Source organism: Talpa europaea (assembly GCF_964194135.1).
Source record: "Talpa europaea genome assembly, chromosome: 8".
NCBI lineage: Eukaryota > Metazoa > Chordata > Mammalia > Eulipotyphla > Talpidae > Talpa > Talpa europaea.
The window spans coordinates 24,320,174-24,332,869 of NC_140075.1; the positions used below are offsets into that span (position 1 = coordinate 24,320,174).

General features: G+C 61.9%; 1 protein-coding gene across 1 annotated transcript; it reads right to left on the bottom strand.

Annotated features, from left to right (window-relative positions):
• Window positions 1–5,583: 5,583 nt before the first annotated feature.
• Window positions 5,584–7,826, bottom strand: ISLR2 (immunoglobulin superfamily containing leucine rich repeat 2; the record flags this gene model as incomplete). Its single annotated transcript, XM_084240873.1, has 1 exon — window positions 5,584–7,826. Exon 1 carries the CDS (start codon window positions 7,816–7,818, stop codon window positions 5,584–5,586), a length of 2,235 nt encoding a protein of 744 aa, XP_084096999.1. The 5' UTR covers window positions 7,819–7,826.
• Window positions 7,827–12,696: the final 4,870 nt, after the last annotated feature.

The following is a 12,696-nucleotide window of genomic DNA, read 5'->3' on the forward strand; positions in this document are numbered from 1 at the left end:
AATAAAAATATAAACACTTTTATTCTCCTTATTCCATGTGGGTTTAAATTTCATTATTAAACTTACACTTACATGTCCAGACAAAGCACACACAATTAGCCAGTTTAAAAAAATTACACCCTCTTCAGTTCAAATTACCTAAATTACTTATTCAGTCAAAGGATGATACAAAGTTTTCCCAACTCCCCAATAAGTTGGTTTTATTTTCCATCTATTGTGGGGTTTTTGGATGGCGTTTTTGTTTTTTGTTTTTTTTCTCCCTATCAAGTCTCATTAAGTACACTGGCCATATTTTGAACTAAACACTAATGTTGCAAGACATTTTATAATTCAATCTCTTTTATATGCCAGTCACAGCAGATCTTCCATTTTCAATATAATGTTATTCTCTATTGAGTCCTAAGGCAAAATCTTGTCATCGAACATATATGTGTGGGTGGGTGTGTTGCAAATGCAATCAATTAATTGACACATTACAGTTGAAATGACTTGCTGGCTCCATTCGCGTTGTTTCAGCAGAATTGTTCTCCTCTTATGTTAGAGATTTGTTAGATCAGACTTGACGATTTGTGGCCTCTGAGTGGGGCCTTTCTGGTGTCCTGGTACCTGGGCTTGGCTTTTTGGCATATGAAAGGACAAAGCCCCTGTGTCTGTTGCCCAGTACTCATGCAATATGGTTCTTTCCATGCAGATGATGCCTCCCTCCTTCTGTGCAGACAGAAGGGCCCTCTTTCCTGGTGGGGTGTGTCATAACTGTGTTTCTGATGTTAACAAATAGGGGGCAAGGCTGTCAGAGCAAGTCTGAGATTCAGCTCTTGTATGCATAAATAAATCTTCAAAAAAAAAAAAAAAGTCTGAGATTCAGAAGGGAAAACCTGATAGGATCAATCCCCAGGGAGTAACAGTCCAAACATTTACTGACTAGAGGGCTCTGTAGAGGCCTCAGCATACACTGTGGTTAGATGCCATGAGTTGAGGCCCACATTCCAGACACAGGAGCAGGAAGCAGGTGACCCCACACCAGCTGCTTCTTCCTCAAAGAAGCCCTGCCTCCCTTTGTCCTTCTGTATTAATGGACTTTCTCTAATGATCTTTGAGAAGGTTCTCATTCTAGCTAATCTTTAAGGGATCTTTAGGGGCAGGACGCCTTTCCTTTAAATCGCCTTTCTGCAGACAGGTTTCCGATCTGATTCAAGGCCACATCCTGGGCATCTGGTTTCTGTAGCTCAAAGAATTACTGCTCCTGATGAATTGCTCTACGTTCCAAGGCTACTGCTGTCACATTGCATTCTCTGATCATTTTCCAGGTCTCCCCTACACACATTTAGTCTCTCTCTGTCTCTCTGTTTCTCTGTCCTCAACCCATTAGGCCCCACCCCCATGTAGCATGCAAGACAAATTTTAAGTCAAAACACAACAGCAAGACTTAAGCCAGCATAGCACCTGAAGTACGGAGTAGATGTTCAAAAATGATGCGCTGAATGAAAAGCTTTGGAGCCCTGCAGTGAGGAACGGAGGTGGGAATTTCACTTCCAAGCCTCCGCAGCTTCTCACAGAGTATCTGCCAGCCCCAGGGTGCAAGTGAGGGAGGGGCACATTTTATTTATTTATTTTTAAAGATTTATTTATTTATTCATACAAGCACTGGGTACAGTCAGAAGTGCGGGAGGGTGAGAGAATTCACCAGAGCCAGAGCGGGGAGCAGAACAGACAGACAGATGAAGTACACTGCTGAGGGGAGCAGTGGGCGGCAGAAGCCTCCCCGGTGGCGCAGCGGTTGAGCGCTGGGTTGCGAAGCTGCCCGCAGCCTCTGCAGCACCGGTTCGATCCCCAGCTGCTCCCCAGCCAACGGAGGAGGGTCCCACATGGCGTGCAGACCTCTCCTGCTGCCCGCTGCTCCCCTCAGCAGTGTACTTCGGTCCTTCTGCCTGCTCTGCTCCCCGCTCTGGCTCTGGTGAATTCTCTCACCCTCCCGCGCTTCTGACTGTACCCAGTGCATGTATAAAACAAACAAACAAATAAATAAATAAATAAAACATGCCTCTATTAAAAAAAAAAAAAAAAAAAGAGGTCTCTGCGCCACGTGGGACCCTTGCCCAGCGACCAGGGATCGAACCAGTGCTGCAGATGCTGCGGGCAGCTTCGCAGCCCAGTGCTCAACCGCTGCGCCACCAAGGGAGGCCCGAGGGCCACATTTTAGAGGGCTCAATAGCTGGTTCCTTGATAGAAGGGGGTGAGAGTGAGCTCTGCATCTCTGGATAAGCACAACCACTTGAGGGGGGCAGCTACAGGTTTGAATGAAACCTCAAATGGGGGAGTTGAATTGACAAGTCTTCAGGGCCCCTTTTAATGATGAGATTTCTTGAGGAAGGAAAGGGGAAGTGGTAGAAGGAAAAAGAACCAAGTGGAGAGATGGGGGAGGTGGAAATGAAAGAATAAACTCTAAAAGGAAACAGAAAGAAAGGTCTGAGGCTGGAGACCATTTTGTACCAAACAATGGGACAGAAATTGGAAAACTCCAGAGAGGGCTGGTATCTGGGTGGGCAGTCAGAGGAGTGTCAGGCACCCCAGACCTCCACTTCCGTCACACACTGCTTCCTGTCTTGTGTGCTGACCCTTTGGGCTTGGCTTGGCACAGGGACCATGAGGCCTAGGAAGCTTGGCCTGGGACAAGAAGGGGCAGACCTCTTAGCAAACCTGAACATTCCCCTGAAGGCGCTCAAGATCCTAAGTGGTCTCCAGAAGGGCGCTCCATCCTTGCCACAGGGTGGGGGATAGAGGAAACAATGACAGGAAAGGCCCTTCTCTGCTCTTCCCTAAGCCCGGAGAACAGGGTGGGACCAGAATGGATAAGCACTCACAGCCCACCAGGCCTGTGCCCAGACACAGTCATGGGGAAGGATTCCTGAGCCAGTCGTAAGAATTGGGTCAACCCCTGCCCCCTGTTCAGAGGCAGGCTTTGCTGGTAGAACAAAGCAGCCGTTTACTTATAAGACAGCTCTGAGCTTCAGCTCAGACATCGGGGTGCCTGTAGGACGGGGCTCAAACCCTGGCCCTCAGAGGGGAGTTTTTCTGCAATAGCTTTGCTGTTCCAGACAGGGCACCAGAGTGTGGTCCTTGGGAAGTGTCACACCACCACCTCTGCCAGGAGACAGGCTGGGCTGGATACTGGGGGTTTGCCCCTGGGCCTGGTCCCAAACCTGGCCTGGTTCAATGAGATCTGCCGCCCACAGGGAGGGAGGAGAGGAGAAGGGATTGGAAGCAGGAAGAAGGGAAGATAGACGAGGAAACTCACCAGATCCTCTGTTTCCTTTTTCTCCTCTTCCACTGCCCTTCCTGGCCATCCCCTCTCCAGAGCCCCTGGGGGCTTCAGCTGAACCCACAGTCAGGCAAACCCCAGGGCTTCTGCTCCAGGTTCACTAGGAATCCACACCCACAACTGATCCCGCTGTCTCTCTTGTTCTTACCCACGAAGTCCCATTTTTAAGACTATTATTTCAGCGTAATTTCAACCCAGAGGGTACATGTGTGTCCATCCACCTTAGTGCCCACAGCTTCCCATACCCCCCAGTTTCCCATGCAGGATAATCAGCCCTCCCCGACACACTCACAGCACTGGGGACAGGGCGAAGCTTTTATTGTTTTGTGGAGTCAGCTTTGCCAGGTGCCACCCTTTTCTGTTCCCCATCATTATCTGCCCGGGACTTTGTGACTTCTTTTGCTCAATCTATAGCAGCCTGGCCCCTCTGGGGACCCCACCCCCTTGCTGCTAACAGAGGAGAACTCACAGTCTGGTAGTGAGACACAGAAGCTGGGGACGTGCTCACACACTGCCACGCCTGCTGCAGAACCGTCTGGAAGCCAGGACCGTGCACACACACAGCACACTCACGCGCACACTCCCTGCTCAGTCTGTGGAGCGCCATTCTCCCCTCCAGCACGTCCTCCACTCCCACCCCCCCCTGCTGGCCACTGGGGGTTCCCTCATCCTCCCCGGAGTGGGGGCCCTGCGAGCAGGCCCCCTGGCAAAATCACAGGACCGTCAAACAAGCATGAAATCACACAAAGGATCCCAACGGGAGGATCCCAGGGGATCCTTCCTTCTGAGGTTTCCTCTTGCACGCCCCAATTTTCCTGCCTCTGTCCCCCACAAAGGACCACAGAGCCCGGTTCAAATCGACTGTTTTATTGACTGTCTAGGTACAGACGCGTGTAGAAAAAGGGCGCGGGCCCCCGGGGACTGCTCCGCCCCGGGCCGCACTTGTGCTGCGCTTCGCCGACAGGGCAGGTCCCCAAGCCCCAGCACCCCCCACCCCCCAACCCCGACCCTTCCTGCGGAATGAAAAAAAGAAGACCCCAGCCCGAGTGCCCTCGCGGCTCCCACCCGCTCTGCCCCCTCCCTCCCCGCCCAGCCGCCCCCCGCCCCCCTCCCCCCCACTACACGGTTACACTCGACAGGACAGACTTTCTGCTACGGGGCGCGCCGTCTAGGACCGCGCGCGCGGCCAGAATTCTCGCGCCAGGGGGAGGCAGGGCGGGGAGACGCGAGCACCGAGGGCTATTTTCCCCGCGGGTCCCGCCAGCACCTTCACGCGCCGGCTGGGCGAGAACCAGGGCGCAGCCCCCCTGGAGACCCGGCCTGGGGCGCACGGGTGCTCCCTACGGCGGGGGCTGCTGGGGCCGGGGTCCGGGCGAGGCGCAGCCGTGGAACCGAGCGGTCGAGGGCCCAGATCTCTGAAAACCGCAGCTCAGCCTCAACGAAACTGGCCTTGGCCCCGGCCCCAGCCCGCGTCTGCGCTTAAGAAGGGCGCGGGTTGCGCCCCGCTTTCAGTTAGGAGCGAGGGGCGAGCAGACGGATTCCCTCCCCGCGAACGCTCACCCCACCGCACCCCACCCCCAGAGGTCGGGAAGGGAATGCTAGCACCAGACCTGCAGAGTCGCTGTCTTTGGAAACAACGAAAATACGAAAATCAGGGCGCAGAGCTGAAAGGCGCCGTGGGCACCCGGCTGGGCCCCAGCTGGTCGGAACAGAGAGGGGGTGGGGAGACAAAAAGGTGGGGTTCCCTGCCGGGAGGGGACTTGAACACTAAAAAACGAGGGACTTGCCACCGAGTCGTGGTTTCTGCAAAGCGCAACCGAAAAGGGCGGAGCAAGGCCGGGGAGGGGCCCCCCCGCGGCGCCCCAGTCCAGGCTTCTCTGCCGGGACGCGCTGACTCCTGCGCCCGTCGAGGACCGGGCTGGAGGGTGAATTTTGCAGATAACAATTGTGATGGGGATGGAGAGCGTGGGTTTCGCCTCGCGGCCAGCGCACGGCCTCTATATCGCGAGGACGCGCAGGGAACAGGTGCTTCACTGGGCAGGAACTTCAGTTCACACGGACAGGACGGTCGTGGGCGGCAGGAGGGCTGGTCAAGTCGGGCTCCTCCCAGTAGAAGCCCCAGTGGCCAAGCTGGGGTGGTAGTGAGAATAAGAAGTAGGGGTGTATAGGGGGCGGGGGGGGGGGGTCATAAATCTAGCCAGCCCTAGGCCTCAGCTCCCAGGGACCCAGGTGGGGGTTGGGAACGGCGGGCCGGGGACTGGGGTTCAGCCAGCCGTCTGCCGGTAGTTGCCATTGATCTCCGGGGCGATGTTGACCGCCTCGGCCCCCAGGGGCAGCCGGTCGCTGTATTCGGAGCCGGCCTCGAACTCCTCCTGGTTGGCCTTGGACTGGGACTCCACCAGCGAGCAGGCCGCCAGGCTCTCCTCCCTCTGCAGGTCCCCAACGGGGTCCCCCTGCTCCGCGTCTTCCTCCAGGCCCTCCCCGGGGACCTCCTCCGGCTCCTCCCCGCCTGGCCCCGCGCCGGCCGGGTAGCTCTTCTCTGACTCGAGGTAGGAGGCGCGCGGGTCGAAGTCCGCGGCGATGCGCTTCTCCATGGGGTCCGGGGCCTGCGGCCGCAGGATCAGACGGTAGGGCTTGCCCGGGTGTTTGGCCAGCAGATGGCAGCAGGCCGCGCCCAGCAGGGGCACGGTGGCCAGCACCAAGAGGAAGACACTCACCGCCACGATGACCAGCAGGGAAGGCAGCTCCTTCTTGGTGGCGAACACCACCTGCACGTGGCAGGCCTCGCCGGCCAGCGCCAAGCACACGGAGTAGTTGGTGCCGGGCTGCAGGCCGCGGAACCAGTAGGCGTTGACGCCCTCCTCCACGCGCGACCACTGCACCGCCGCGCCGCCCCCCGCGGGGCACAGGTACAGCAGGCGCACCGGCCGCCGCCCGGGCCGCCCCGCCCCGCCCACCCCGTCGCCGCCAGAGCCCCGGCGGGCGGCGAGCGGCATGAGCTGCACTCGCGCCTCGCGCTCCGCCACGTCCAGCGCGATGACACCCAGCTCGAAGACGTGCGGCTTGAGCTCCGCGCTCTGGTTGAACGCGTGGTTGGACACGTACCGCGCGGGGTCCCCGCGGCCGCAGCGCTGCTCCTCGGCCGCGTCGCCGGGAGGGTCTTCCTGCTCCGCGCCCTCGCCGAGCTCCTCCTCCGGGCCCCCCTCCGTGTCCCCGAGGACGCCGACCCGGGCCAGACCTTGGCCTTTGGTTTTGCTCTCGGGCTTGGAGGGCAAAACGCTGTTGCCCCTGCCCTTGGCCGTGAACTTGCGCTCAGAGGAAGGCGTCTGTCCATCGGGGTCTCCCCCCGTGCCAGGGGAGTGCTTTGGGGGACTGGCCGCCGCCACCGTCACGCGGACTGCCGTGGCGTTGGAGCCCAGCTCATTGTGCGCACGGCACGTGTAGACGCCTGCCTCCTTGGTGCTCAGGACGGGCACCAGCAAGGAGCCATTTGTGAGGGCCAGGAAGCGCGGCGAGGCCGGGGGCGCGGGCCAGGCGGGTGCGGGAGACGGAGTTGGGGCCTCGGTCTGTGTCGGCTGGTCCTCATCTCCATCCTCCAACCTGTCGTCCGCCCCGTCCCCGCCGCCTGCTTCACTGAGGGCCGGCGGCTCTAACACGACAGTGCCCCCCGGGATCTGAAGTTGCCACTGCAGGCGGGGCGTGGGGTGTCCTTCGGCGATGCAGTGCAGTACGAGCGTCTGGCCCGCGCGCAGGGGGCTGCCTGGCTCCTCGGGTGGCGGCTCGGGGCTCAGACGCACTGTGGGCGGCGCGCAGGACAGGGCCGGCAGGCGGTGGATGGGCACCCCTTGCAGCTCGGGAGGCGAGGCGCACGCGATGGAGTCGGGCTCGGGTAAGGACACCCGAGTGCTGGCAGCCCAGGCCTGCAGCCACACCAGGCTGCAGCTGCAGTGGAAGGGGTTGTGGTAGAGCTGCAGATGGGACAGCGCGCTCAGCGCATCGAAAGTGCCGGGAGCCAAGGTGCGCAACCTGTTGTTGTTGATGCGCAAGGAGCGCAGGTCCGGCAGCGCGCCCAGGGCGTCCCGGGGCAGCGAGCTCAAGCGGTTGTGATTCATTTTGAGCAGCTGCAGCGCGCTCAGGTTGCGCAGGTCACTCCACGGGAAGCTAGAGATGAGGTTGTGGCTCAGGTCGAGGTTTTTGAGCTGACTCAACACGGCCAGGGCGCCGGCCTCCACCGTGCGCACCTCATTGTGGGCCAACCACAGCGACGTGACCTGCGTAACGTCGGCGAAAGCCCCGCGCCGCAGCACCGCGATCTTGTTGGCGGACAGGCTGAGCGTGGTCACGTTGGCGGGCAATCCCTCCGGCACCTCCGTCAGCTCCTTGTAGGCGCAGTCCGCGAACTGGTGTGCATACTTGTCCACGCAGCCGCACGGCGCTGGGCACGCGCCCGCCACTCCCAGCAGCGCCCAGGCCAGCCCCAGCAGCCGCAGCGGCATCATCGCGGGTCCTGCAGAGGGAAGCCGGGGAACGGGAGGAGGTGACTCGGTTTCCCCTCCTCCCCATCAACCAGCTGCTCCGAAATCCTGGCCAAAGCAAGCCCCGGGGCGCTGGTAGCTTGCCCTCGGGGCCCAGGAGACTTTTTTGAGCACGAGTGGGCTCAGGGAAAGCCTCCGGATTCAATTCCTGCTCCCTCTCGGGACCCCGAGACCCCTTTCCAGAGGATTCTTACCTCCCTCTTTTTTTTCTTGCCTGAACCCTCGCCCTGGCGCTGGACCCTCCACAGCGCCGCCGCTCACTGATGTGCCCTGGCTTCTGCACTGACTCGTCTGCGGTCCCCAGCCTTGTTTAACCCCGTGAAAGGGATGCAGAGAAAGTGTATTTTTGTTCCTGACCGGCTGCCCTCCCTCGAACTCTTTGTCCCACCCACGCACAGCACCTGCACCCAGAGCCATGCACGAGCACAACAATGCAAACACCCGCGCCGGGGCTGCCATCACACCGCCAACTTCTGCAGGGGGTTAGAGGTTCATAACACACCTCGTACACACACACACACACACACGCACACGCGCACACGCACGCACCCAGACGTGAACACCGTATACCCTGGGGACCTCATTGTTCTCTCAGGCTGCACCCAGGCATGTGCACAGCGTTTTCCACCACGAGGCAAAGCACTTTTCTGTTCATTGTGAGCATCGATAGACACAAGGGCACAAGTCCTCTCGCGAACCGACCCCTGCGCGCGCGCACAGGGATACAGGTGCGCCCTTGGATGAGCACAAAACCCTCCGCTGAGACTGAAGCCCCAATGGATCGCAGTGCAAGAACTTGGGGTGGTGGGAGAGAAAGACCTGTGGGACCCGGGGAAGGCCCTCTCCGCTCTGGTCGAGGCTCCCACGAGGGAGGAACCAGGGCTTCCTCCTGGCACGGACCAGGACCGCGGGGATCGTCAGTAAAGATTCCCCTTCTGGCCCGTCGGAGCCCGGCGGCCGGGGGAAGGGGTGGAGTCCCAATCGACAGGTCCCCTATCTACGGAGGCAGAAGGCACTAGATGGTGCTCCTTTCCCGCAGCTCCTCCGCGCTGGACCCCGCTCCCCGCCCCCCTAAAACCCTCACATCCGCAGCCACACACACACACACCACACACACACACAGACTCCCTGCCCCCATCTTGGGCTCGCACGGGTTGGGCAGAGCCCCTCCCACACGCGGCCTTTGGGAATTCCGATTCCACACCCCCCACTACCCCCAACACACACACTCCGCCTTTGCTCCGGGGGCACCAGGGGGAGAGCACCTCCCCTCCCCTCCGAGTCTGGAAGTCAGGGTGCCGCCGGGCTCGTGCACCCACACCTGGGTGGGTGCGGTGGGGCAGTCCTCCAGGCTCACCCGCTGCTGTCCGACTCCCGGCGCGCTGCCCTCGGGCTGCAAGCTCTGCTCCAGACGGGGTGTCGCGAAGCCAGGACGACAGCCCAAGGGCGAGTCCCACATCTGTTGCAGGGGCTGTGGGAAAGATGGGGGGCGGGGGCAGAGAAGACAGGTAAGTGTGGGGACTCCCTTGGCCCGGAGGTGCCACTTCAGCTCTTTCTTTTGCTCGTCTTTCTCCCACGTCCAGCCTGCTGCCGATGGAAGAGTCCTCGCGCGCGCCCGGGCTCGTCAGGGACGCGCACAGCCTCTCCCACCTCCTGCTTCGGCTACATTTGTTAAAGCCGTAGACGTTCTCCCGGTGGCCCAAACAGGTTGGTCGCCGGGGCGCCCCCACGCCCATCACCTCCCATTACCCCCCCCCATTTACACATCTGCTGACTTGGTCTCTCCCCCTCCCTACCCCGTGCCCTCCCCGCGCGCAGACGCTCAGACACAGAGAGCCTCGCACGACCCGCGGGCAGCCTTCACAGGGGAGAACCAGCCGTGGTCACGGCATGATCGCGCCCAAGTGTTGCGCTCGCGCTGCTCCCACGCACATTGCCCCAGGCACAGCGTCGCCGGGACCCGCGCCCTCCCGCGCGCCCACGCAGCGGCGTCCACTCACCCTCGCGCGCCGGTCCCTCCAGGCCCGCGAACTTCGCTGCTAATTGCACGCGAGCTGCTTTTACACCCCGCGACACGTGAGACAAACCATCTTTGAGGAATTTGGGGGAAAGAAAGGCGCACAACGGGGGTGGGGCGTGTCTTTGCTTTGAAACTCTTTTTGCAAGGCGCGCGGCGGCGCGGGCAGACCTGGAGCGGAGTGGCGCGCAGCCCGGCTCGCGCGGGCGCTGCCTGCCCGCACCCTCCCCCTGCTGGCCTCCTCCTCCCCGAAGCCACGTTCAACACGATGCATAATTGATGGTGTTAGCAGAGCACCTCACCCTCCCTGCCATTTTTTTTGCCTGGATCTGGGTAGACGCGAGCTCTGGACTCCGCCACCCCCACGAGTCCCACCCGGGGAAGGGAACCGAGACCCAGCAGGGCGCGCGGGGCAGTGACCGCCTCCTGCCCAAATCACTGCCGTCCCCGCCGAGCCTCTTAAAGCCCAATTCCTAACCTCTGGTCTTTAGTGGCTAAGCCTGCGCTTGGAGCCCCGGACCTGCGCGCAGGCGGTGTGGACTGTCAAGCTGGGCTCCCCGAAAGCCGGCCTGAATGCACCCAGGCGCTTCGCTTGCCGGCTGGAGGCGACGCGGTGCGGGTGTTGCAGCAGGGAGCAGCAGGAAAAGGGATGCCTGCAGATGTCTGCTCTTCTGAACACCGTGGGCTGCGGACTTAAGGCCCCAGCATCTCTCTCCCTCCTCTTCCCCAGCCAGTCTCTTCGCAGCCTTTCAGGCAAACGCACCATCCACCCCACACACGATCCCCGAAGCCTACGCAGCCCCCACCGCCCCACAGTCTCACACCCTCACACAACAGCTGGCCTCTGCAGACTCCAGGACTCCTTCCTCTCTGTTCCCGGCTCTCCCTGTCTCTGACAAAACCTGGACATTTCTTTCAGCGACAAGCAGGTGGAGGCGAGGGCATGTCGCCTAAAACCGGATTTCTGCGCCCCCCCCCCATTTCCTCGCTGCCAACAGCAGCCCTGGAGGCAAGAATTGGAAAAGGAGTCACAGGTTCTGGGAGTCACGCAGAGCCTCCCGCACCCCCATCTTTTCGGGGGGACACTGAGCCCTTGGAGGACAAATTCCCCTCCCCCAGCCTTCACCCGGGCGGCGAGGTCTCAGGGTGTGGGTCGATGGCGCGGGTTTGGGGCCTCTGCGGCGATCAATCTTGGGATTTGAGTGTGGAGCATTTTAATGAGATGGGGGGGGGGGCTAGGAGCGCTGCATCTAAAGAGACCACCAAGCAAAGGTTCCAGGAATCCTTTGTAAATTAGAAACCAACAGACTGGCGCGTGCCGAGTGCCAGGCTTCCCTCTGCACCTCCTGCCGTCGCTGCGGGCAGCCCAGCCGGCTGGAACCACCGCGTCGGCTGCGCCGGGAAGCAGAACCCCAACTTCACGCTGCCGACTGGGGCCCGCGGTCTGCACAGCCGACCCCACGGAGGGCGTGGGGACGCCCCCTGGAGTCTTCGGGGAGGGCGGAGGGTGAGCGCCCCTTAACCCGGGCAGCCCCGCGGGCCCCGAGCCGGAGAGTCGGCGCCTGCGGGTGGGCTGGGCTGGGCTGGGGCGGGGTGCGCCGGGCCCGCGGGGCAGAGCCTCTTTGTCTGCGCAGCCGGGGGTGGGAGGCTCCCTGGGCGTAGGGTCGCGTCTAGGGAGCCCTAGGGGGCGGTTCTGGGAGCCACGTCCCTGGAATAGGAGTTTGGGGAGCCGGGGCCCAGCAGCCCGGGTCCCTGAGGGCGCGCCCGGGAGACTTCCCCGGGCGGGGGTGGGGCGCGCGCCTGGCTTGGAGCAGGGACCCAGGCTCCCGCGTGGAGGCGCCCTGCTCGTGGGCCTGCACCCAGTTTTCCCCTCTTTTCTGGCTCCTTTTGCCTGGGGCGAAGGGGCGGGCGCGGGGCGGGCTGCGGGCGGGGAACTTGGAAGGGTGGCGGGTGGGCAGGAGTGGAGTGCAGCGACGAGCGGCCCGGATCGCTGGGACCAGCCCCGTCAGCGTCCCAGACACCTCCAGGGTCCCGGAGTCGAGGCCAGAACCCCTTTCCTTGCTGTCTTCCGAGGGGAGCAGAAAGGGCCGCGCGCAGGCAGCCGAGGGCAAGGAGGCCCACCCAGACCGGGGCGCCGCCCCCCGCGGGCCCCCGAGGCCACCCCCTCCCCGACGCGCCGCACGCACCCCCCCCACCCCACCGCACCCCACCCCCCCGCCCGTCGCTTTTGTTCCGCGCGCCCTGGGGGGGGGGGGAGACAGCCCTTACCCCCGCCTTGCACCCTGGAGAGCCCGCTCTGGCGGGGCTGGCGCCCGAGTCCCCGCGCGCACGAGGGCAGGACCGGCCACGCCGGGGAAGGAGCCGCGGCGCGGAGTTCGGCCCCCGGGAAGGCTGCGCGTCCCGCCCAGCGCCGCCCTGCGCGCCCAGCGGGTGCCAAGTCTGTGCCGCCTAATAACGGTGCGGCTGCCGGCGGGCCGGGGAAGGAAGAAAGGATCCCACACCCGCCGCCCACGTCTTTGATCGTTAAAGAAATAGGCGCCTCGTCAGGTGTGTGGAAGTAGGTGCGGGGCGAGAACGGATTCAAGGCTCCACCGTGCAGAATCTGGGTAAGGATTTTTGACCAGGCTTTGAGGTCCCGACCCTCGGCAGACCCAGGGGCAGAGATCGGACAATGCAGACAGCATTCTTGCGGGTCGGCCCTTCACGCCGACCTCGCCCATCCAAGAGGTCCGGGGTGTGGAGCGGCTAGAAACTCCGGGAATCCGGCCACTGGTTCCCCTGCCTCTGTCCGCGCGGGGTGTCGGGCCCAGGTCTGGTCCGTGCGC